The 26,556-nt window shown below is 46.9% G+C and overlaps 1 protein-coding gene across 1 annotated transcript; it reads left to right on the forward strand.

Annotated features, from left to right (window-relative positions):
• The first annotated feature begins 1,125 nt into the window (after window positions 1-1,125).
• On the forward strand, window positions 1,126-3,167 carry CBLN1 (cerebellin 1 precursor). The gene is made up of 3 exons (XM_063112907.1): window positions 1,126-1,389; window positions 1,571-1,690; window positions 2,970-3,167. The coding sequence occupies exons 1-3, from the start codon at window positions 1,126-1,128 to the stop codon at window positions 3,165-3,167; spliced, it is 582 nt and encodes a 193-aa protein (XP_062968977.1).
• Window positions 3,168-26,556: the final 23,389 nt, after the last annotated feature.

Here is a 26,556-nt window from a genome sequence, read left to right on the forward strand (position 1 = left end):
GCGGCGAGGGCGGAAGGCTAAGCTCCAACCTCGTGGCCGCTAGCCGGGAAAGGGGAGCGCGGACAACCCAGCGCCCTGTTTCCTCAACGAGTCACCGGCTTCGAACCCTGCCCAGCCCACTCCCAGCGGCACCACGTGCGCCTGCCCCGGGGCCGCGCCTCAGGCCCCGCCCCCGCCGCGCACGCACGCGCCCTGCAGCCCGGCGGCCCGGCGGCCCCGCAGCCCCTACGCCGAGGATGGCCCCACGCACCGGCGGCCCCGCGCGCCTGAGCCCGCTGGGGGGCGCTCCCCTCTCACCCCGCACGCCCACATGCGGGCGCTTCGCTGTCCCCGCGATTCTACTCGAGACCCTGGCAGGCGTCTCCTCCTACCTGAGGACCGGCGAGAGAGGCGGACAGAAAGGACCCAGGGGCTTGAACAAGATCACAGCACGAGGCGGGAAGCGAGAGAGCGATAGCCGCGGCGGACGGTCCGGGCGCGGGCGCGCGCGCGCGCTCCCCGCCCTCGCTCCCTGAGTCGACTCCCGGTCAGAGCCCAACCCTGCTGCCGCGCGCCTCCAGCCTCACCGCGCCTAATAACAACGGCGCCCGGGGTCAGGTGGCCGCGCGCGGACAGCGCCGCCATTGGCCCGGCGGGGAGCGCGGCTTGTCCGGATTGGCTGGAGGGCGGAGTCTAGGCCGGAGCGGGGGCGGGGCTGTGGAGGGAGGCGGGCAGAGAGGCGGCGGGGCGGGGCCAGGCCGTGGTCCGCGCCTTTGTGCCCGGCGCGCGCTCTCTGCCCGCTCCGGCTGCAGCGTCGGGTGCATCAATAATTCAGAGCGGCGGCGGCGGCGGCAGCGGCGGGTGCGGGCAGGAGGCGGCGGCAACAGCCGGGACCGAGCAACAGCGGCTATGCATCCAAGTGCGGCTGGGCAGCCGCCGCACCCCTGAGGCCCGGGCGGGGCTCCGGGAGAATTGCACTGGGGGGACGCTCGTCCGGAGTGCGAGGAAGAGCAGTAGCGTCCAGAGCGCTGTCGGCGGAGCTGTGCACAGAGCTGAGGAGGGGGCTTTGGAGCGGGCCTGGGGCGGGGGGGGCGGCTGGCGCAGGCAGCCCCGGGGGTGGGGGGCGGGGTGGGCGCTGGCGGCGCGATGCTGGGCGTAGTGGAGCTGCTGCTGCTAGGGGCTGCGTGGCTGGCCGGCCCGGCCCGCGGGCAGAATGAGACGGAGCCCATCGTGCTGGAGGGCAAGTGCCTGGTGGTGTGCGACTCCAACCCCACGTCCGATCCCACGGGCACAGCTCTGGGCATCTCTGTGCGCTCCGGCAGCGCCAAGGTGGCTTTCTCTGCCATCAGGAGCACCAATCACGAGCCGTCCGAGATGAGTAATCGCACCATGATCATCTACTTCGACCAGGTGCGTGCTCCTTTCTCCCGAGGCATGCAGATCGGATTGGTGGTGGCGTTGGCGGGGGCTGGGGGTGGGGGCATGCATTGGAAGACTGATGCCCGATCCTCTCCAAGGGCTCTGCGGAGGCGCGGGGACGACAGTCCGGGACTGACTCCTGTCTACTCCCTTCGTTCCCGTCTCGTTATAGGTGCTAGTGAACATCGGGAACAACTTTGATTCAGAACGCAGCACTTTCATCGCCCCGCGCAAAGGGATCTACAGTTTTAACTTCCACGTGGTAAAAGTCTACAACAGACAGACCATCCAGGTCAGCCGCCGCCTCGGGGCCAGGCCCTGGCCCCCTTAGGGGGCTACTAGCCGTAGGGGTGCGCGAGCTGTATGGGGGTGAGAGACAGAAGTGGCAGCCGCATGTGCCCGGGGCTGCTTGGAGCGACACATAGCGGGGTCTCAAGGTTCTGTGGCTTGGGCTGTCCCTTGCTTTCCCTGTCTCCGGCCCTTGGGACACATCCCCATTCCCATCCCCAGAGAGTTTTCTGCCTCCGAAAAGGTTCCCCGGCTTTCCTATGGGACTCCAGGGACTTCCTGTAAGGGTTGCTATTAGCACCCCAAGCAGCTCCCACTTCCGGAAGCTTCCCGCGACCCCCGCCTTCAGCGCCACCGACAGTACTCCCCGCCCATAGCCCCAGCTCTGAAACCTGCGGGCGGCTTGGCTTGTGCGCTTGCCTTGAACAGCACGGACAGGGCTTCTCCCCCGCCCCCCGCCCCCATGTGGCGTACCTTTGGGCACCGACTCTGGGTTTTTGAACTAGCAGTTCTGCGCCCTGGCGAGTGAGAGGTGGAGAGAAAAGGGAGGGTGCATAGTGCCACTCCCTCCCTACTCCAGCCGTGCCCGTGCCAGCCCTCGCCGGCTTTCCGGGTCTCCAAAGATGTCCACATTTACTTTGGGCACCACAAAGGGAGAACGCGCGGCTGGGGAGAGGGCGCCTGGCCCTTGGCTGACGATGCCACTGCAAGGGCAAAACCAGGCGGTGGCGGGAGCGGCTGGACCTGGGGCGGGAATTGAGCCGGTGGTTTGGGGACGAAGCACAGAGTGCAGCTCTGAGCAAGATTTCTAATCAGCCAAAAGCCTTACCTGGCTTCTCCAATTGTGTCTCCACTGTGTCCCGGCAACTGGGACTGAGCGGGTCCAGGGTTTTTTTGGTTTTCCCGGGAGAGCCAGGAGCGGAGTTGCCTGGGTTTCTCTTTGAGGCTGGGGGGCGGGGGGAGGCCAAAGATCTCAGGCCGCTAGAGCCACCTACGGGTTCATTAAACTGGGTAACAGAGCACAATCGGGATTCCCTTGGCGCGCTCTTTTGAGAAACCCGAATGATGAGGGCGACTCCCGTTTTGGGGGCAGACCCAGACGTATGGTCTTTGGCCCCCGCTGGATCCTCAGCAGTCGCCTGCAAAGTCCCTCATCCTTCCCCACCCGACCCCCGTGCTTCCAGTCCTCTGTGGCTGTTAGCCAAGCTGCGAGGTCCGCGTCTCCACCGCTGCTTCAGACCCGCCTAGGCTGCGCCTCTGAAGCGGGCCTTTCTCTTTCTCAGGTGAGCCTCATGTTAAACGGGTGGCCCGTGATTTCAGCCTTCGCTGGTGACCAGGACGTGACCCGGGAGGCCGCCAGCAATGGAGTCCTAATCCAAATGGAGAAAGGCGACCGAGCATACCTCAAGCTGGAGCGGGGGAACTTGATGGGGGGCTGGAAGTACTCGACCTTCTCCGGATTCCTCGTGTTTCCCCTCTGACTGGCTCATAGCCGGAATGGAGGCAGGGAGAGGGCCAAGGCAGGAGGAAGGCAGAAAGGGGAGTGAGAAAAAGGCTGAAATTACGAGGGCGAGAAAGCGGCACGACTTGCAACTTCCTACGTGTGCCCTAGCTGTGTCTGGGTACAAAGGTGCGCGCGGCGGTCGGTCGGGCAACTTCGTCCGTTTCCTTATTAGGAGAAGTAAATTTCGCTTAGCTCTGCGCACTCACATTTCCAGAAATAAACTCGCCTCCCTCATTCCAGTTGCAGTAATCAAGAAAGAGACTGCCTTGTCATTGTTTCTTACCCCTTTGTTCACGTTCCCTGCAATTTATTTATAAGAAACTTTGTATTTCACTATATAATGTGAAATCTGTCTCTCTATTCCCTCTCTGATTCCATCTGCCTACTGAAATCTAACATGCCCCCCCCTCTTTTTTTAGTTTACAGAGGGGTAAGGGTTTTATTTTTTGGATGGGGGAGGTAGTTTTAATTTGGCAAGTGTTGCTCTTCTTAAAACACTGCTGAAGAGTTAATTAGCTGAAGATACTTTGTGTCCTGGGCTGCTTGTTAGCCAGAAAGGACTCACCTTAGTGGTGACTGGTTTAAAAACAACAACAACAACAACAAAATATATATATATAAATATATATCATTTGTACACGAAGAACTAACTGGCTGTATTTCCGTATTTCTATGTCCTATTCGGAGTGATCGTGAAATCTAAGGCTGCTTGATGTTCTGATGCTTGTCAATTGCCCTCGTGCTCTGTGGCTCCACTAAACGCCAAGGAGGTTCTACCGGACGCTTCGTCGTCCTCTGTAACATACGTGTGAATACCCGAGATTTAATTTTGCTTTAATCCAATAAAGTCAAAGTGGGACTTTTATTTTTCTGAAACAGCTTTCTGAACTCCGCATCTTCCCCAGCTGCAAGGTTGGGGGTTGGGGGTGCGGAAGAACAAGGTTCAGAGAGGCAGGAGACTCGGAAGAAAGCAATCAGAGAAAGGCCGAGCGCGCGAAGGCTTCATTACAAAGCCGGCCCTGCACTCCTTCCTGCGACAGGCCTAGGGCCAGCCCTGCATTCGCCTGTGCTGCCTGCTTTGACGCAGACGTGAGAAATTTGGCCGAATCCTGCTAGGCCGGACGCGGCTGCCGGCCTGGGAGCGAAGTTTGGGTTTTTCATATTCCAAATGCATCAGGAATAATTCCAATTCGAGGACCGAACCAGCCTGCCTTGAGCAGCAGCCTCCCCACGCCTTCTGTCCCTGGATGTCCCCAACCCTCGTCCGCACCGCAGTTCCCGAAGCAGCCTATGTCTTATACCACCGCCTTTGAATCCGGAGTTCACCCGCCGAATTACCCAGGCGCCCAGGACCTGTGATTGCGCTCATTCGCAGGACTTTTATTCAAGAGATTCGTCCAGGAGTTTTGATTGTATCGGGACATAATGTGAAAGCAAAACTGAAATAAACGACTTCATTTTAAGTCTGGAAGGCTGACCCGGTCGCTTCGACAACGGGAAGGTCGGGAGCTCGAAAGCGGGTGGGCGACCAAGGGCAGAGGGTCGGGAGCCGCGCCAGGGTGGGTCCCACTAGTTCTGGGGCCTTTTAGAGATTTTTTTTCTGGCCTGAGATTCAAGGATGAATTTAATTAACTCCTGGGGATTGGGGAGAAGGGGGGTAATAATAGCACAATATGCAACGTTTCTCGGATTTAGTCCTGCGGCTTGTCTGAGTTAGTTTCACCGAGCGTGCGGCCTCGGTTGAAACCCAGGCCCTGGGTCTCTCCCGCGCGCAGTCCAGGGGGTCACCGAGCGTCTCTAGCGGAGCCCCCGCAGCCCCAGTGGCCTCAGTCCCGCAGGGGATAGGTAGGGACTTGGGGAGTGAGGAGTAGACCGGAGTGCTTTTCTGTTCTGCTCAACTGCTCCCCTACTCTCCAGTCAGTTCCCAGGGAAGTGGGGATGAGAAGGAAAAAGGGTCCCTAAAGGAATTTCAAAGAAAAGCTATTCTTTTGTTTATTTTTAAAAGAGAATGCTTTCTCCCGCAGTTTTCCAGTTGGTAAGGAGAGCCTTAGGCAGCGGAACTAGCTCCACCCAGCAGCTGTACCGCAGAACCAGCCCTCCAGGCGTGTACAGGCCATGCACCCTACTCTCCGCGAGTAGGTGGGAGGCTGGCAGGCCCCGCAGGTTGGGAAGGAAGCTGTGTCCAGAAGGCCTTGGAGCTCACGCCTCTTACTGAGGGTGAAAACCACCAGGGTTCTGGTCCCCGTGGCTGCCTGTGCTGTGGAGCCACCAGGCTGTGTCCAAGCTGGGTGACTTTGGCAGGTCCCCACTCTGGGCATCAGTCTGTCCATCTGTATAAAGACAGGCAGGACTGTAAATATCAAGGTGTGGATACCGGCAGGTTCTTTTGCCTCCGTGAGTGAGTCCTGGCTGTGGCCTGTGCAGCTGAGTGGGGGCTCCTGAATGGTAGGCCTGAGGCTGGGGTGGAGGCCAGGGAGGAGCCTACACATGCAAGAACTGGGCCTCATGTTTCAGCCCCAGCTCTGGGGCCTGGAAGGTGAGTACAGTGGGGGCAAATGGGCCCCAAGTGGGAAGGAGAGGGGGAGGTTCTCCTTTGATTCTGCTCTGGCTCCAGCTAGCCCCCTTCCTGGGGGAGGGTCCCTGCCTCTCCAAACGTAGGACCTTGGCACTGGAGACCTTTCTCAATCTGACTCCAGCCTCTTCTTCCACCTGCTGACCCCTTCCCTCTGCCATTTGGTGAACCCATCTCTCATTACTATCTTCACGCCTCCACACCTCCTATTCGTTTGCTTGAAGTGCTCTTTCTCTCCTCCCCTTCTCAAAATCTTATACTGCTGAGGACCTGAAAAGTTCAGCTAACAGGCCCCTCCCTATCCTCCCACCAGGCCTTGTCTGGTACTGATTGGGAAGGAAGACATCTGCAGCTGGACTTGCCTCCTACTCTGTGGGTTCCACAGGTGGTGCAACCCTTACCAGCAAACACTTAGGAGAACTTTAAACTGGTGTCCCTCTCCCAGAGGGCTCTGGGGAGATGTGGGGTTCCATGTACCCCCGGCTGTCCTCATCCTGGGCCTGAGCCTCCCATTAGCCTGAGTGGGGCTGTGGATGGCTCTCCCCATGGACTTGGAGGTTAGAGGCCCTCTGGGGCCTGGAATGTGGCAGCCTGGCACCTCCCTCACCTCTGGGGTAAAGGTGAGGGCGAGCATCACTTCTGTCAGAGGTAGGTGAGTCAAACTGTCTGAAAATTGGGCTCCAACTGGGAGGGAACCAGTCTCTCCAACTGACACGTTGGGGATTGAGAAGGATGGAGAAGAAAGGCTTGCAGCTCAATAGGGACTACCTCCCTGCCCCAACCAGAAGCTAGGGAGGGGGGAGATCCTAAAACTTACCCTTCACAGTGGCTTCCTTTAATGCTTAGAATCCTCTAGGCCTTTTGGGATCTGGGCCCCACCTTTGGTTTTCATCTAAAATAAACCCCTTCATATCAGAGCTGGTAGGGGTCCCAGGACCACCCCCTCATCTGTCCTCTCCCTGTGTCTAAAGGCTTCTCCTTAGCTCCTCCTCCTTGGTTGCCTCCTCCTCCCCTGACTAAATAGTAAACATCACCTCCTCCTGGGAGCCTTTCCCACCTGAGATAGGCAGAGTGTCACCCCTTCTCTGGCCTCCTTCTTTGGACTGTGGCCTCTCTTGCCACTCTGCCTTCTCCCAATCCCCTCCCCTGCCAGTTGTCTGAGGGTAGGGGCTGTATCTTATTCTGCATAGTGTTTAGCATACAACCAGGCCTGGGGGTGTGGTGGAAGGAACTGAGGGAGGCTGCTAGGACCCAATGAGCCCAGACCTGGCTTCTCCACCAGGGTTTTCCACACCACGCCAAGTGCTCCAGGGAGCCCCGCGGGTAGGGAGCCAGGGTCACTGTCATCCCTGCTGTCCGGGAAGCAATGCCTAGTTGCACTAAATCCCGTGCCTGCCCCTAGCTCGCTTGCTCCCTCACCGCTGCTCCCACCATTGGCAGAGCTGGGAGCGTCTTGACAGGCTGCACTGGAGCTCTAATGCTTATAGCCCGGGCCTATCGGCTCCTAATGAGAACATAATTACCCAGATGGAGAGGGAGCTTTACCCCATTCCTTAATTGTTGCCTTAATCAGGTGGTGGTGGGGGAGAGTGTGGAGCGGAGGGAAGGGGCGGGACGCTCCTGCGGGTTGCGTCCTGGGGCCAGGCGGACCAAGTGGAAGGCGAAAGACCCTGAACTGCGGCCTGCACAAGGCCTCTGGCTCTATGTGCGACCTTTGACTACTCTCTCCCCAAGTCTGATCCTTATTTTCCTAAACCTAAAAAATGCAGGGTTGAACTAGAAGATGTCTAGGGTTTCTTTCTTTCAGGTGGTCTTACTTTTCTGATTGACGAGTCCGTGAATCTAAGCCTTTGCCTTCAGGCACCCGGCCACCCTCTCCCAGCAGGCACTTGGCAGTGGCCTTTTCACCCCCACCAGCATCCAAACAAAACAGTGGAATTTATTGCTGACTCTAGGGGAGGCCAGTGGTACCATGTAACTGAAGGTCAAGGCAGCCAAGAGGGAAAACACACGCACACCTCCCTTTGAACTAACTGGATGGAGGAAAAAAGGGTTTCCCAGGGGTGATGACAAAGTTCTGATCTCCTTGCACAGGGCCCCTCATTGAAGATACATACACTCTCTCTGAACCTCAGTTTTCTCATTTCAAATGGGAACAATAACGCCTTCACAACAGGGTAATCGTGAAGACTATGCAAAAAGGTATTAAAAAATGTTCAGCACTGACTGACATAGTAGGTGCTGAATAAATGGTAGCAAAGTAAGGAACAGTAGACACCTGGCATATCACACTATTGTGGAAACAGGACATAAGAGAACATCTGGGTGGATCCTGGCATTGAACAGATGGGAAAACTGAAACCAGAGAGGGGAGAGATGCAGAGCAAGCGAATGTGAATGGTTGATATAGGACAATGATCCTGTGTTCTTTCCTTTCCCTGCACACGCATCCCATCTCCGCTCCCCATCAGTCACAAGAGTAGGAGCTTTTACACCCTAAACATCTTTTCTCTATCCCTGTTGCTTATATATTTGCATTGACCACTATGGATGAATATTCCGTCTGCATGTCTGCATGCTCCCCCAGCATGAGCCCTGTTTGCATGTCTGTGTCCCTTCAGAGGGTGAGTCCCTTCAAGGTAACAACTGTGTCCTCCTCATTTTGCTTGGCCCAGTGCCTCCCATGGTGCCTGGCAGAGAGCAGGTGTCCTGTGATGGTGTCAAGAGCCAAAACAAACTGTGCCTGGCCCAAATGCAGAATATGGACACAGCCAATGAAAGTGCCCTTCAGGGGACTTCCTGGACCTCTCTAGTCCCTCCTCCCTCACCCATTCTCTAACAGGAACGGTGACATGAAAGAGCTCCCAGACCCTGGGCAGACAAGGAAATCTTCCCAGGCACCTGCACTTGTTCTCACATTTTCTCATTTTACTCTGAGGCCAGCCTGTCCCCAGGAAGTCCCAGCTGTGACCCTGAGATGACAGTGAGCAGGGACAGTGAAGAAGAGGCCAAGATTAGAGGTATGGGTTGGTGTTTGGATTTGTTGCTAGGTCTTCCCACCAGGAAAATGCTTTGCTGTGCATAAATGAGGCTTCCTGCGCTTCAGGCAGCAGTGAAGAAACACAGTGCAGCTGATGTTAGGAAGCAGAGATTCGTGATTATAAAGAAAGGTCTTCTGCTTGTGTGGCCACAGCCCAGAGCCTAGGGAGTTTTTTGTTCATCCTGCTGAGCTCTGAAGAGTTCAGGGAAGGGGTACAAGGTTAGAGACCAAAGATGGACGCCTGCCTAATCTGGGCAGGCTTCAACCTGACCACAGGGCTCTGCTTGAACTCCACCTCATCTGCAAAGCCTTTGCTGGCCCACACCCATCAGGGCCCTGCCCTCTACTAACTACCCGAACCCTCCTATTCAGATCACATCCTGACCACAATTCTGCTGTATGCTAAGCTCCGTGAGGATTGGGCCCTCATCTGCATGTTCCTCACTGTGTGCCCAGTGCCTGGCACAGTGTCAGGGGTGATAGATGCTCTTTAAATGTTCCTTGAATGGATGAGTGAACACAAGAATGGGTGGGCAGATGGATGGAGGAAGTACTGGTTGCATTGTGAGTCCGTTTGCCTGGCCCACCAGGCTTATTTGCCTTGTTTATGGTTGCATTCTTAGTACCTAGCACAGTGTCTGGAATACAATCAGCATGAAAAGTATTTCTTGAATGAATGAGTGAAGAATTACAAGACAAAAGCTCTTCAACGTAAAATGGGGCTATGCCTCAATAAACCCATCATAAGTTGAAAGTGCACCATTGAAAGTTGAAAAATAAGTCGAACCATCATAAGTGGGGGACTGTCTGTACTTTGGGAATGGGACTCACCGGATCATGAGATTATCTGGAGTGAAGGCTAGGCACTGTGCTCCTAAGTCCTCACCATCCCCCTGAACAGTCACATTTATTTTAGTTACATTTATTTATTGTATTTGATGTCTGGAGTTGACTACAGCACACCCAACATACTGTGAGCACTTTAGAGAACAGGGACCATACAAGTATTTTATTTTCCTTAAAGGATGGGAACACCTCCCCCCTTCCCCCTAGCATCTGATAACAGTATTCAGTATTAGTTGATTGGTTGTTTTAATCTAGGATCAAGCCATTAAGTCTGTGGCAATGGGCAGGTGCTTAAGCCCTTAGTTATGGTGATAGGTAACAAAGATCAGATGGCACCAGTCAGCTGGTGAAGCCCAGCAGGTTTTTCAATGGTGCCAGCATACTGGCCAGGTGTGAATAGCAGCCATACAGGGCCTTGGCCAATGTGGGGGCTGGTTATTCCTTCCTCATGGCTGGCCATAGGGTCTCTGAGTTTTTGTTCTAGCTGAAAGCAGAATGAGCTCTGAAATCCCAACACAGCTTTGGGTTCTGCTGCAGATCATGGGGGTGGAGTGGGCTCAGCTTGTTTCCTCTGAAGAAATCAAGGATTCCTCAAATCCTTACATTCCTCAGACCCAGTTTCCGGCTGGGAGCTCAGCCCAACAAAGAGTTCTCTGGAATGCTCTGCGAGCCAGCAGCAACCTGCTTACTCAGGTGAAGCTTCAAGAACCTTTTCTTCCATCATCAGAAATTACTGCACACTTTCAGGGAAACTTTCAAAGAGGGAAGAGGGAATTACTAACAAAGGAGAGGGCACTGGAAATTTCTTCCTCCTCACTTAAAAGGAAGCTGTGTGCTTTCCCCAGATCTTGTATTGGAAGCTCTCCTTTGTATTCAGAGAGACTCAAAAATAAACTCCCCAATGTGTACTTCTGCTGAGAAGTTCAGTTGATTTTATAATGACTGAGTGGCTCCAAATACGGTGTTGAAATGCAGCTGATGAGGCGCCTGCTATTTTACCAACTCATCTTGATCAAAGTTGGTCAATTTAGGTCTCAGCAATGTTCCAAACTCTCTCTCTCTTTCTCTCTTTTTGAAGGAGTTCATTTCAGGTACATAGATTATTTACTTATTCTGAAGAAGCTAAAGGAGAGGGCACATTAGCAATACCAATTGAGCTGTGGGTGCAAACTCCCAGCTCATCCTCACATGGCATCTGAGTGTCTGGTGCTTTTTCTTCCTTCTCCTCTAGTCTCTTGATTTTTTTCCCAGGTTGGAAAGTTACTTGGCAGGGTCTCCAGCATGTAGACCTAAATAATCTCTCACATAGATATGAATGACAGTGGTGCTCTTTCAGGCTGTGAACTTTGCAGCTACTTTTCTTGATTGCCTAAATGTGTCCTTGTCTCTGTCATAAGAAGTTGGGATCCAGGCACAGGGCAGAAACAAGCCTGTTCCCTAAGGAGTAACACCACACAACCTCTAGGGTCCTATGCCAACTAGAAGTCTATGAAATGCAAGACTCCCCGGGTGGCAGCTTAGGGTCTTCATGTCTGAGTTTCCAGTTTACAGTTGTCACCAGAATCCTGCCTTATAGTCCCAACCCACAGAAAAAGCCATTTGATAACCAACTCTTAGAGATGTGATGTTAGTCCTCTCTTGACCCTTCTTAATACATTTTCTCTTCAGTAGCCAAAGTGAGCTTCTCAAAACATAAACTAAACCACTTGAATCCTCTGCTTAGAACCATCCATTGTGAAGTGAAACTCCTTACTGTGACCTACAAGGCCTCCATGATCTGGCCCCTGTTGACCTCTGAAACCTCATTTTCTACTGTCTTCCTCCATTGCTAAGTAGCTCATACTGGCTTTCTGTTAGTTCTGGAAATATGCCATCCTCTCTCCTGTCCCAGAAGCTTTGATCCTTTGGGGACAAAGAATACTCTTCCATCTCCCACTCTTTGTGTGGCTATTTCCTTCTTCTTCTTTGAATCTGAGCTAAGAAGTCACCTTTTCAGTGAGGCCATTTGATTATTCTGTCTAATATTGAGCCACTTCCTTTCCTACCAGTTGAGCTTTATTACACTGCCCTGTTTTATTTTCCTTATAGCAGCTCTGATGCTGGGAAATACTCATTTATCTACTTATCTTTTTTACTGTATCTCTCTTCCTGGAGACAGGGACCTGGTCAGTTTGTGCCTCACTTTATTCCCAGAGTTGAGAAGAGAGCCTGGAACAGTAGGGGCTCCCTTCATGTATGAATGACTAAGTGGCAAACCAGCCATCCAATCACATTGCCCAGGACTTCTGCTTCATCAGAACAGAGCTATCTTCTCAATGGTCCCTCTCCTCAGGAGCTCAGGGGGAGCCGTGATCCACAGGAGCCATTAAACATGTCACCCACTAGAAGCCAGATTAATGTGGAAGGGAAGTAGGCTGCAGCCATGATGTCAAGAAGTGGGTGCTGAAACATTGGTCTCCCAGCCACATGCCCAATGAGTGGGCTTCTTACTTGTTAATGTCAATTGTTAAAATTGCTTAAGTCAGCTGAACCAGGCAATTGGGATAGGGAAGTTAGCTGCAAATTATTGAAATTTTCTTACCGATTTTATTCTGTAACAGACACACACAAACAAGAGAAAAAGAAGAAAAAGGACCTTGGTCTGGGGCAGAGGTGAAAAGCAGACAGGATGTCATTCCTGGAACTGTTATTCAGCTTGGAGCAGAGGTAGGCAGTGAACTTGAGTCTGAGGGAGGAGAGAGAGGGTAGCTTCTTGACGCTCCCCAGGATGGGAGAAAACAGCAATGGGGCAGAAATAGCAACAATGTGAGTCTACAGCTGCTGAAAAAAGATAAATGTCCTCAGACTGCAAAATATCCACCTCAGAAGCACCCAGGTAGCCTGGAGTTGTCAACCAAACATTCCTTCGACAATACTTAACTTGCCATCACCGCATACCCAGCACCAGCTCTGCTCTTGGAGGTCCTGTGGCAGAACACAGGCCTGGCTTCCCCACAGTCCGGCTGAAGGGAGTGTGGTATACAGGGAAGGATAAGACATTAGAATTAGGGGCTCGGTTGTCTATTTTACTCACATTAATCCTTTCCTCCCACATCAGTATATGTTCCAACTCAATTTTCATGACCATCAGCTTTCACCCCCCTTTGTATGGCACTTGATTAAGAGAACAGGCTTTGAAGCAGAGCTGGTTTTGAAGGCTGACTTTATCACTGCACTCAGGACTCTTATGGTTTCGGATGACAGAAACTCAACTCAAACTACCCTTAGTACCACCCACCCCCCAAAATATCTCAGAACCAAAATATCCAAGGGTTATTGAATTCAGGTATGGCTGGATCCAGGAGCTTAAAGAAATCATCAGAAATCTGCATCTTTTTCACATCCAGATTTATGTCTAGCTCCCCCATTGTGGTAATTTGACTCCAGCAACAACAGGCTCACATTCTCTTTGCCTACTTTCCCCATTAGGAAAGAGCATTTTTCCCCCTCACAGTGCCAGCAAGCATTCCACAGCTGATGAATATTAAACTGACAAGTTGTGTGCATTCCCTGAACTAATCTCTATGGTCAGAGGAAAAAATGAGCTAATTGGCCAGGCATGGAGCCAGGTTGGGGGTGTGGGTGGGGGTGGGAGGAGGGAGCTCTACCTGGGAGCAGCTATTACCAAAGAAGGGAGAATGCATATGAGATTAGCCACTTCCTGGCTGTGTGACTTTAGGAAAGGAGCTTAACATCTCTGAGCTTTGGTTTCTTCATTTGTTAAAATGAGTTGAGCAATAATATCAAATTCTGTTAGGATTAATGAGATAATACCTATGAAAATGGGAACTAGAATTTCCACATTGGTTCAAAAGAAAATGTTTGTATTTTACTGATTGGTGTAACTGATAATTTAGAACTCATCTTAATCTTTGTCATAGAATTGTGAGATGCTGCCTGGATCATGATTCAAAGGCTCTTCGTCACTCATAGCTGTATCCCAACTGTGGCTAGGTCACATACCATTAATCAGATGGTATTTCTTTGCATTGCTGTCTAGCCCACTAACAGTGAGATGGGCAGACTCCTTCATATAGTAAGTGCACAGTGAATAGTACTTATTATTATTGCTCCCAAGGCAGTTTTTGCCAATGGCTATATAACCTGGCTTTATTACTTAATTATATCACAAATGTGGATTTTTTTTCCCCTCAGAAAAGCACAAGGTCTTTGTGGCCTAATAATGTTTATTTCTGCATACAGATCATCTGGAGATTTTGTTAAAATATAGGTTCTTATTCCTTAAATGTGGGTTGGGGCCTGAGATTTTCCGTTTCTAACTAGATCCCATGTTATGAGTCTGCAGACTGCACATGAGTAGCAATGATGTGGGACCATGTATATACTACAGCTATTCCCAAGTACTAGTCCACAGATGTGTTGTATCAGAATCATATGTGATTTTTTTTTCTTTTTTTGAAAAGAGTTTACTACCTGGTTTCTGTTTCTCTCACACATTCAGCTCTCTTCACAGTCATGACATGGCTGCAGAAGCTCCAACCCTTTCATTGTCTCTGCTTCAAATCCTCCATTCCAGAAGTATTTGCAAAATTCTCACAGTATCTCATTGACTCTGAAGGAGTCTCATGCCAAGCTCTGAATCTATTTCTACAGAAAGGCAGTGTGGGCTCTGATTGATCAGAACTAAGTCAAATCCCCTTCATGAAGTTAGAGAGTGGAGTCTACTTCATTTAAGCATCAGTGATGGCGTGTGAATGCTTGGGGGATGGGGGGTGGGGAGGGGGGTTTCCAATCTAAAATTGAAAGGCAGCACAGAAAGTTGAGGGCCACCCAGCCTTAATCCCAAGCCCACGCTCTGATTCCCAACGCTCCACTCCACATACTCACTCACATGGTTAACAGTCATCTCAGATATAACATGTTTAAAATGGAGCCCAGGTCTTCTCTCCTCAAATCTGCTTATACTAAAGTATTTTTCATCTCTGTTAATGGTAACTCCATTCTTCTAGTTGCTCAGACCTGGCATCATTCTTGATTTCTCTTTTTCTCTTGCACCCAGCATCCAATCCATCAGCAAAGTCCTATCAGCTCTACCTGCAAAATAAATCCAACAGCCGGTTGATCCAGGACACCATCTTCTCTCCCTTGGACAATGGCAGTTGCCTGACTTGTCTCCTGGCTTGCTCTCATGCTGCCCTACATATGTTCTCCCCACAGCAGCCTCAGCATGTGAGTCAGATCATGGCACTCCTCTGCTAAAACTTCCAAATGGGTTCTCTGCTCATTTACAATAAAATACCAACTGTTTATAGTGGCCCTTCATGGTCTGTTTTGCACCCTACCCCACTACTTCTCTGACCTCATCTACCCTTCACTTGGGAGCTTGTGGGAAGTGCACCTGCTGGTTCCTGATCCTGAGATTCTGATCCAGTACCTCTGGGCTGGGTCTGAAGCTTCTGCATTTTTACAATTCCTCTGCGTGACTTTGATGTGCAGCCCAGTTTTGTAAACAGTTTCTCCCGACACCTGGCAGGGCCTACGGCATGGAGGTAGGGAATAAATGTCTGCTGAATCAGCATCTCAACTTTCCCTCTGTGTTTGTGTGTCATTTTCAGGATGAAGTGGAATGAAGGGGAATGGGGTTTCTTATTATTTCCCATAATGGCATCTGATTATACAAAGGATATTACTCCTATAAAACTGAGGAGATTGTCTGAGAAGTGTAATTAGCATCAGTTCACTTTGTGGGAGAGAGGAGCATCTCACCCATGTTGGCTAACACATTCACCTCTCCAAAGGATGCCTGGGAGGCTATCTGGCGACTGCATCCTTCACTTTCTGCCTTAATGGTGACAGCGCATTGCAGCACACTATGTTTCTGCCTGTGTGGCTTCCGTAAGGATAATGAAGGCAGCTTTACAAGAGCCCTTGTACAAACTGTACCCTCTGGAGAGCCTGCCTACCTGACTCTTGTCATTTTAATTTGGCCCTTCACACTGCTGAAGCCACCTTGTCTGCTGTCCCTTCCTGCCCTGCCATTCTTGGGCCTGCTTGTCCCCTTAAGTACAGGCACCAGCATCTTCCTTCCCTCTCCCCCACTCCCTGGGCTGTGCAGCCCTGACCCAGCCTTGGAGACCCCTGCCCATCCTCCACCACCTTCTAGAGTTGTTCCCATGATGGGCACTGAGCTCCCTGAAGCCCTCTTTTTCTTAGGTTGTCAGCTTAATTTCCAAAAGTAAGAAAACCTGCCACAGGACATCAAAGGCCCCAGTCCACAGTCTTCTGATTTGAGCCTCAACCCCGAGATCTATTAGGACTCTGGTTACAAGGAACAGAAATTGGCTATTTTAAGCAGAAAAGGAATTTCTTCAGGTGCCCTCGGGCAGCCCACAGAATCGAAGTGAACACTAAAGAAGCAGGCTCAGGGAAAGACAGGGAGCAGGACAGCTTTGAGGTGGAGGGTCTAGGGAACAGGAACTGATGACTGTCCCTTTGGGATCCCATCTGCAGAATGTATCAAGGATAGTAAGTTTCATTCTTGAGTCACTAGGCTCAACATTCAGTGTCCCTGGAGAGAGGATTACTTCACAAGGTCACCCCTTACCTAGGGGAGGACGGGGCATCTTCACTGTCCACTCACCAAGGCTGTAGATGCAGTTGAGTTGGCTCTCAGTTTGAAAGGATGGCTGGAAATGTGTGCTCTGGAGCCAGGCTGTCTGGGTTCTATCCCAGCTCTGCCCTGATCAGCTGTGTAGTTTTCAGCAAGTTATTATTTTGTCTGGGCTTCTGTTTTCTCACCTGAAAAGTGGAAATAATAATAATGCCTGCTTCATAGGGTTGGGATGAGGCTTAATTAGATGACTACATGTAAAACACTGAAAACACTGCCAAGCACACAGTAGGCACTAATAGTGTTAGTTATTGTTAGTAAGATCAAGAGGAGGAGCTGTGTATGTGTTGCGTTGGGTGGTCAAAAAAGCACATGCTCTCTCTGTGGGATTTTTGCTTACCCTTCCCCCCAGCCTCTGGCTCAGGTTTCCTCATAGACTGTTACACTCTCCCCCTATGTGGGCAGTGTCTGGTCAGGAGGGAGGATGTCTCAGAATTTCCCTGGCTCATAGGTCCCATGAACAAATAGGGAGAAGGCGGTACAAAGTTTTGTTCAGGAACTTGGGCTTTAGAGGCAACTAGAACTTGTTCAAATCCTATCTCTGACACAGATGTGTGACCTGGGTGAGTTATAGAGTATCTCTGGGCTATATAGGAAGCAGGAAAATAAAAACTCACTCAAGGTTGTTAGGAGGATCCATTTGTTCATGTACAAAACAGATACGGAGTCCCTACTGTAAGCCAGAAACTGTTCCAGATGCTGGGATTACAGCATGCACCAAACGGACACAGTCCCTGCCCTCAAGCTAATACTGTAGGCATACTCGAATCCAATAATCATACAGAACTGCGTGATTACAAAGAGTTATAAATGCTATGTAGGAAATGCCTGCTTAGGGAATTACGAGCCATGAGGGAGTCTGATTTTGAGCTGAGATTTGAAGTTAGGAATTAGCTAGGCCAAGGTTGAGGGTTGGGGAGAGCATTCCAGGAGAAGGAAAAGCATGTGCAAAACCCCAAGACTGGAAATACCATAGATCTGTGGAAGCCCTGGAAGGACCATGGAAGGGTCAGCATTGCTCCTGAAATGGGGGACGGAAGGAGTTCAAGATGAGGCTGGGGTGTTGCAGGGGTCAGATGGTGAGCCTGGTAGGCCAGGGTGAGGGTTTAGGCCTCCATTCTGGGAGTGATGGGATCCTATTAGGAGTGCCATGATTGTCTTTACTTTTATAGGGTGCCAGGCTGGCTGCTGGTGAGAGAAGGGCCTGGAAAGGGACAGATGTGGAGCAAGCACAATGATGAGGCTTTGACAGCCATCCAGGCTTAGCGACAAAGGCAGCTGGACTAAGGCAGTGACAGTGAGGTTGGAAAGCAGTAGATGGATTTGAGAGATACTGAGGAGCTAAATCCTTAGGATTTAGTGATGGGTTACAATACAAAGGTGATGAAGAGAGGTGTCCGGGTGGGGGGGGGTCTCTGATTTCTCTGAGATTTCTGATTATGCTATAGAATGGGTGACATTTCCACTCCCTGAAGGGAGAGCTAGATCTGGGGAGAGGGGTTTGTGAGGTCGGTTGGGGACATGTCGCATTTGAGGTTCCGTTGAGATATCATGTGTAAATGTCAAATAGATCCATGGATATCAGAGGTCAGGTCTGCACTGGAGGAATAAACTTGGGTCCCAGCAACATTAAGGTAGGTCAAGAAACCCTGAGCAGAGATGAACTGGCTGAGGGGAAACATGAAGACAATTCGAGGAAAGCTCTTAGCGAGCGCTGCTGTGTTACAAAGACATAAATGATTGCTGCGTGTGTGTATGTGTTCCTGTAGCCACATCTATCCCCCTGAGGCTGCTGCTATGATTGGCTTCTGGCAGAGTGGGCTTACCTCATATTGGGACTTGTTTATTTGATTAGCTCCTCTTGTCACCTAATAAAGGTTAACATCCAGAAGGGGCTGCATTATGGTGGGGTGGGGGTGGGGGAGAAGCGGGGTAAAGACTGAGGCACAGAAGGAGGTCTTATTAAGCTCCTCTCACCTCCATCCCACCACACAAACAATCCAAGCCTGACACTTTGATTGAGCTTAATTTCTTTCTTTCTAATGCCTTCCCTGCAAGAATTACGAGCCCAGCTTCCCCTGACAGCACCAGGGGGACGATGGTATTGGCGATGGCATAAAAGCTGAGGAGAGAGGGAAGAGCAAAAGATGGAGCATTTATCCTGAGCAGAGTCCTGGAGCACCAGCCACCTCCTGAGTGAGACAGAGAGAAACCGAGCACTTTAAAAATAGAATCTCTTATCTGCTTCAGGTGGGAAAAAAAAAATCCGGACTCAAGCCGACAGTCCTGATCTTAAGCAGCTGAACCCCACTGAGACAAAGAGGGCCCCAGACAGGGGATAAAGGGAAGCTGGTCAAGAGGAGAAGGGGGTTAGCTGGACTCTGGTCCTGGAGCTTTGTCTTGGAATGGGCCAAAGTGTTCCCTGGTCTCTGAAGAGGGGACACCAGTCCGTAGGGGACTTGTGGGTCCCTTTATGGAGACAGCAGTGTCCCTGAAGATAGCAAGAGGCAGTAGGACAGGCTGTTTCAGGAGTGGACCAGAACATCTATATGCAAGCACAGGATGTTGTCTCCAAAACAGTACTCAGAAGATGCAATTCCCCTTTCCTAAAATGATGACAGGGTTGGTTCTCTGGGGAGGCTTAGGGAGAAGAGGGGACATGCGTGTGGAAGTTTGGTCACTGCCATGGTAGAGGTGCCAAGTCCCATGGGATCTTGGAGGAGGCGGGGGCTTCAGGGAGGAAGTGACTTTGTTTTCAATAGACTTTTTTTTTTTTTTAGAACAGTTTTAAATTTACAGAAAAACTGAGAAGATAGTTCTCATATACCCCCTCATGTGATTTTCCCTATTAACATTTTATGTTAATATGGTACATTTGTTACAATCAATGAACCAATATTAATACATTATAATTAAAGTCCATGCTTCATTCAGATTTCCTTAGTTTTATCTAATGTCACTTTCTGTGCCAGGATCCCATCCAGGATTCCACATTATATTTAGTCATCATGTCTCCTTAGGCTGATCTTGGCTGTGACTGTTTCTCAGAACTTTTGCTTGTTTTTGATGACCCTGACAGTTTTGAGGCATACTGGTCAAGTATTTTGTAGGATTCCTCTTTATCAGAATTTTTCTAATACATTTCTCATGATTGGACTGGAGTTAGGGATTTGGGGATGTAAGACCACAGAAGTAAGGTGCCCTTTAAGTCCATACCGTCAGCATGATTTATCACTGTTGATACTGACCTTAGTCCCCTGGCTGAGGTAGGGTTTGTCAGGTTTCTCCACGGTAGAGTTAATTTCCACCTCCCCTCCTTTCCATACTGTATTCTTTGGCAGGAAGTCACTGTGTTCAGCCTGCATTTAAGGAGTGGGGAGCAGAGTGTATAAATTATTTGGAATTCTTCTGCAAGGGAGATTGGACTCTCCTCCCCTATTTATTTATTTATTTCTTCAATCATACATATTCAAGTCTGGACTTGTGGATATTTATTTTATACTTTGTATTATAATGTAATGCTACTTAATTTTGTTGCCTATCTTGTTCCTGCTTTGGGCATTAGGAGCTCTTCTGTTGGTTTCTGTGTCCACTTGACATACCCCGTTCAATGTAGGGGTTTTTTGTTGTTGTTACTATTTTTTGGGGGGGGGGAACTTCCTCACTTTTGGGAACTTCAGGATGCACCAGGCTCATCTTGAACAACTCCTGCTTCAGTCCTAGAATCAGCCATTTATCCAAGGAGCGCTGATTCTTTTTACTGAAGAATGGGATTGAAACCAAGGTCTGGGCACTAGGTATGTTCATTGCTATGGGGTGCCATTGCTTATAGAACCTCTCAGCAGACAGGGAAAGAAAATATATGAATGTATACTAACTCTCGTAGATACACATTATAAGTATTTCTACCCATAACCATCCATATCTAAGTTAAGCCAAAGATGAGTCCATACTGATGTTTCCAGCTCTCATCCATTACCACATGGATCATTCTAGCCTCCTCCCCTTGCTTATCTGTAAATTCCCACTCTAACAGTTAGAAACCTGGATACTATCATCCACCATCTATTTATTTAATTGTTCAGTTTCATTACACATGTGTAGGGGTTTCAGAATTGTTGGCCTGTGCCCCTGTATGAAATAACTCCATCAACTAGAGTACAGTGCTTAGGTGAAGTGCCATTTGTCTTTAGTCTTACAGATTCCACCTCTTAAGTTCCTTAGGTCAGCACTTTTTCTTTCCACCCTTTTCATGAAGTTGTTCTGTACATTTATAATATACTTAGATTCTCATTTCATTGTCTGCACTCCTTTCTGGGATCCCACAACCTCCTAATTAAAAAAAAATGCATACATTTTGGTTTACTCTTTGTGCTGTAAACTTCTATAGGTTCCAACATATGCATCATGTTATGCATCTACCATTATAGTATCATACAGAATAGTTTTACTGCCATAAAAATCTCCTATGTTTCATGTATTCATCCCTCACCTCTACTCTCCTCATCCCAACCCCTGGCAACCATTCATCTTTTAGCTGTCTCTATATTTTTGTCTTTTCCAGAATGTCACATAGTTGTAATCATACACTATGCGCCTTCTCAGACTGGCTCCTTTCATTTGGTAATATGCATTTAAGGTTCCTCCATGTCTTTTCATGCTTGATAGCTCATTTTTTTAAGTTGACATCCATATATGGATATAACAGTTTGTTTATCCATCACCTATTGAAGTGCGTCTTGGTTGCTTCCAGTTTTTGGCAATTATGAATAAAACTGCTATAAACATTTGTGTGCGGGTTTTTGTGTGGGCATAAATTTCCAGATTAGTTGGGTAAATATCTAGGAGCACAATTGCCAGATCATATGATAAGACTATGTTTAGCCTTGTAAGAAACTGTCAAGCTGTCTATCAAAGTAACTATACCATTTTGCATTCCCACCAGCAATGAAAGAGAGTGCCTGCATTGTCAACAGCATTTGGTATTATTGGTATTTTGGATTTCAGCCATTCTAATAGTTGTGTAGTGGTATCTCATTGCTTTAATTTGAAATTCACTGATGAAAAATGATGCTGAACATCTTTTAACATGTTTATTTTCCATTTGCATATTTTCCTTAGTGAGGTTTTTGTTCAGATTATTTACTCATTTTACAATTGGGTTGTCTGTTGCCTTCTTATTGAGTTTTATATGTTCTTTGCATATTTTGGATATAAGACTGTTATCAGATATGTTTTGAAAATATTTTCTCCCACACTGTGGCTTGTCTTTTCATTCTATTAGTTGTGTCTTTTGCAGAGCAGGAATTTTAAATTTTAACAAAGTCCAATTTATCAGTTTTTTCTTTCATGGATTGTGCTTTGGGTATTATATCTAAAACTCATAGTCAAACCTGTGGTCAGCTAGATTTTCTTCTATGTTTGTTTTGAGAGTTTTTATAGTTTTGTACTTTACATTTAGATTTATGACCCATTTGAATTAATTTTTGGAAAGTGTGTGAGGTTTGTGTCTAGACTGATGTTTTTATGTGTATGGATGTCCAGTTATTTCAGCACCATTTGTTGAAAAGACTACTTTTTCTCTAATGACCTGGCTTTGCACTGACTACATTTGTGTGGATCTGTTTTTGGGCTATTTATTCTGTTCCATTGATCTATGTGTCTATTCTTTTACCAGAATCACACTGTCTTCGCTACTGTAGCTTTATATTAAGAGTTGCACTCATATGTGGGAGCTAAAAGTGAAAGGAAGGAAGGAAAGAAAGACCACAGCAGTGCAGTAGTCTTATAGAAGGAAGGAACATTTCTAGGGCTACAAAGGGTGTGGGGGAGAGAGAGGGAGGGGAAGGGAGCTTGGGGGCTAATTGGGTGGGGACACAGGGTACAAATGTAATTTCTGGCAAGGTGTATGCCCCCTGTATGAATCTGGCCCTCACGCCATGGGCACGAGGGGAGACAATTAGCTTTGTGTTTCATGAATATTCTTAATAAAATAAAATAAAATAAAATAATAAAAATATAGTAAGAGTTGAAGTTGGGTAGTGTTACTTATCCAACTTTGTTCTTTTTAGTATTGTGTTGGCTCTTCTGGGTCTTTGCCTATTGATATAAACTTTAGAATCACTTGTCAATATCTACAAAATAGCTTGCTGAAATTTTTATTGAGATTGCATTGAATCTATAGATCAAGTTGGGAAGAATTGACATCTTAGTAATACTGAGTCTTCCAACTGATGTACATAAAAGACCCTCTATTTATTTAGATCAGATTTTCTTTCACCAGAGTTTTGTAGGTTTCGGCATATAGACACCACACATTTTATATTAGATTTATACTTGTATTTAATATGTTTGGTGCTACTGTGTAGTGTTTTTATTTTCAAATTCCAATTGTTCATTGCTAGTATAAAGGAAAGCAAATGACTTTCATATATTAACCTTTTAACCTGCAACCTTGCTGAAATCACCTATAAATTCTAGGAGTTTTGATGTTGATTCTTTGCAATTTTCCACATAGAAAATCATCTTACCTGCAAACAAAGACTTTTATTTTTTTCTTTCAAATCTGCACAACTTTTATTTCCTAGTCTCATCTTATTGTACTAGCTAAGACTTCCAGTACAATGTTGAATAAGAGCGAGTGGGGGTGGGGGGGTTGTATTTCCAGTCTCAGGTGGGAAGCATCCTGTTTCTCACCTCTGCATATGTTAGCTGTAGGATTTCTGTAGATGTTCTTTATCAAGTTGAAAAAGTTTCCCTCTATTCTTAGTTTTCTGGGAATTTCTAAAATTATGAGTGAGTATTGGATTTTGTCAAATGCCTTTTATCCATCAGTTAATATGATCATATGATTTTTCTTTCTTTTCTGCTGGTGTTGTTTGTTGATGTGGTCTGTTAATTTGATGGATTATTTTAATTGATTCTGAATGTTGAACCAGCCTTGGATACCTGGAGTAAATCCCACTTGGTCATGATGCATAATTTTTTTTATACATTATTGGATTTGATTTGCTTGTATTTTGTTGAATATTTTTGCATCTGTGCTCCCAAGAGGTATTACTTTGTAGCCTTTCTTTCTTGTAATGTCTTTGTTCTTGTTTTGGTATTAGGGTAATGCTGGTCTCACTGAATGAGTTAGGAAGTAATCTCTCTAGTTCTATTTCTGGAGGAGATTGTAGAGAAGTGGTATTCTTTTTTCCTTAAACTTTTGGTAGAATTCACCAGTGAAACCATCTGGACCTAGTGCTTTCTTTTTGAAAGACTATTAATTATTGATTTAATTTCTTTAGAACATATAGGTCTATTCAGATTATTTCTCCTTGTTTGAGTTTTCATAGTTTGTGTCTTTCAGGAAATTGGTTCATTTCATCTAAGATGTCAAATTTTTGGCTCTATTTATTCCTTTATGATCCTTTTAATGTTGATGGAATCAGTAGTGATGACCCCTTTTTATTTCTGCTATTAGTAATTTCTGTCTTCTCTTTCTTTGTTTCTTAGTTAGCCTGACTAGGGGTTTATCAATTATCAATCTTTTCAAAGAATCAGCTTTTGGTTTTGTTGATTTTCTTTATTGTTCCTGTCTTCAACTTTATTTATTGGTGCATTAATTTTTCTTAGTTTTCTTTTGCTTGCTCTAGGCTTAAATTGCTTTTCTTTCTCTTGTTTCCTAAGGAGGAAGCTTAGATTATTGATTTTAGATCTTTCTTTTCGAATAAATGTATTGTTTTAAATTTTTCTCTAACTGTTATTTTTGCTGGATCCCACACATTTTGATTAGTTGTATTTTCATTTTCATTTAGTTCAAAATGCTTTAAAATTTCTGTGAGACATCTTCTTTGACCCAATTGTTATTTAGAAGTGTGTTATTTAGTCTCCAAATATTTTGGGATTTTCCAGCTATCTTTCTGTTATTGATTTCTAGCTTAATTCCATTGTGATCTGAGAACATACTTTGCTCTATGTTTAATTTCTATTTCAAAAATTTGTTAAGGTGTATTTTATGGCTCAAAACATGATCTATGTGAATTTGAGAAGAATGTATATTCCGTTATTGTTGGGTGGAGTATTCTATAAATGCCATGTAGATTAAGTTGCTTAACGGTATTGTTCAGGTCAACTTTACCTTACTGAATTTCTGCCATCTTGACCTATTAATTACTGAAAGAGCAATGTTAACATCTCCAACTGTGAGAGTAAATTTGTCTATTTCTTCCTGCAGTTCTATCATTTTTTACCTCATGTACCTTGATATTCTGTTGTTAGGTTCATCCACAGTAAGGATTATTATTATGTCTTTTTGGAAGATGGTGAATAACAAATGCTGGCGAGGATGTGGAGAGAAGGGAACACTCCTGCACTGTTGGTGGGAATGTTAATTAGTACAACTGCTATGGAAAACAATATGGAGGTTTCTCAAACAACTACAGGTAGATCTTCCATATGATCCAGCAATCCCTCTTCTGGGTATATACCCAGAGGAATGGAAATCATCATGTTGAAGAGACACCTGCACTCCCCTGTTCACCACAGCTCTGTTTACTATAGCCAAGATATGGAACCAACCTGAATGTCCATCGATGGATGATTGGATAAGGGAACTGTGTTATATATATACCACGGAATACTACTCTGCCATGAAAAAGAATGAAATACTTCCATTTGCAACAACATGGATGAACTTGGAGAAACTTAGGTTGAGTGAAATGAGCAAAGCACAGAGGGATAAATACTGCCAGTGCTCACTCATATGTGGGAGCCAAGAGAGAAAGGAAGGTAGGAAGGAAAGACCACAGTAGTGTGGTGGTCTGACAGAGGGAGGGAGCATTCCTAGGGCTACAAAGCAGAGTGGGGGGGAGAGGGGGAGAGGAAGAGATGTTGGGGGATAATTGGGTGGGGACACAGTGTACAAAAATTCTGGTAATGAGTATGCCCCCAGTATGAATCTGGCCCTTGCACGGGGAGTGACAATTAGCTTTGTATCTCATGAATATTCTTAATAAATAAAAAAAAAGAAAAAAAAAAAGGATTATTATGTCTTTTTGGAGAAATTGATCCCTTTGTCATTATGTAATGTCCCCCTATGTAATTATCTCCCTGATAATTTTTCTTTTTCTGTAATGTGCAATATCTGAAATTAATATTTCATTCTACTCTCTTGGTGCCTGTATGATTTCTGATGAGAAGTCCACTGTAATTCTGATCCTCTTCTCTATAGATCAAGTATTTGTTTTTCTTTGGCTTCTTTCAAGATTTTCTTTGTCATTTGAATGTGATGTTTCTGGGTGTAGAGTTTTGGGTATTTATCCTACTTGGTATTTCTTTGAGCTGCCAAGATCTATAGTTTGGCTCCTGTCATTAATTTTGGAAAGTTCTTGGCCATTATTATTTCAAGTATTTTTCTGTTCCATTCTCTCTTCTCTTGGTATTCCAATTATGTGTGTTAGGACTTTTCAAATTGTTCCACAGTTCTTGGATATTCTATCCTGTTTTTGTTTTTAATTCTTTCTACTCTTTGTATTTTAGTCTGGAAAATTTCTATCGACAAGCTCACTGATTCTGTCCTTGGCCATGTCCAGTCTATGCATGAATCTATCGGAGGCATTCTTCACTTCTGTTACAGTGTTTTTGATTTCTAGCAGCTCCTTTTGATTCTTAGAGTTTCCATCTCACTGCCTGCATTACCCAACCATCCTTGCATGTGGTCTACTTTTTCTTAACATACAAATTGTAGTTACTTTACATTTTCTGTCAAATAATTCTGAAACCTGTGTCATAACTGAGTCTTTTATAAATGCCTGCTTTGTCTCTTCAGACTGTGTTTTTCATGCTTTTTAATATGTTCGTAATTTTTTTTGTTGAAAACCAGACATAATGTATTGGGTAATAGGAACTGAGGTAAATGGGACTTTAGTGTGAGGTTTTATATTAATCTGGCTAGTTGTTGGTCTATATTTAATGTTTGCTGTATTCATAGGTGCTAGGGGCTTCAAATTCCTCTAGGGTCCTTGTTTTTGTCTCTCCTGATGTCTTTGGATTTTTGTAAAATTTCCATCTTAAATAGAATCGGAGCCTTGCAACTCTTTCGGCTATAATGCACTGTTATTACAGTGGTGCCCTGTTATTATGGAGGTATGGTGTGGGGGAGGGGAGGTATTCTATAATATGATTAAATCTTAGTGTTCTAGTGGACCTGAATCCCTGGGCTGTGACCTTCACAATTGTTTCTTGCCTTTCTTTTC

This window comes from Cynocephalus volans, chromosome 10, assembly GCF_027409185.1.
Source record: "Cynocephalus volans isolate mCynVol1 chromosome 10, mCynVol1.pri, whole genome shotgun sequence".
In the NCBI taxonomy this organism is placed as follows: Eukaryota; Metazoa; Chordata; class Mammalia; order Dermoptera; family Cynocephalidae; genus Cynocephalus; species Cynocephalus volans.

Coding starts and splice junctions, on each gene's coding strand:
- CBLN1 (XM_063112907.1), top strand. CDS start 1,126: ATGCTGGGCGTAGTGGAGCTGCTGCTGCTAGGGGCTGCGTGGCTGGCC. Junction 1,390..1,570: donor TGATCATCTACTTCGACCAG/GTGCGTGCTCCT, acceptor GTCTCGTTATAG/GTGCTAGTGAACATCGGGAA. Junction 1,691..2,969: donor ACAACAGACAGACCATCCAG/GTCAGCCGCCGC, acceptor TCTCTTTCTCAG/GTGAGCCTCATGTTAAACGG.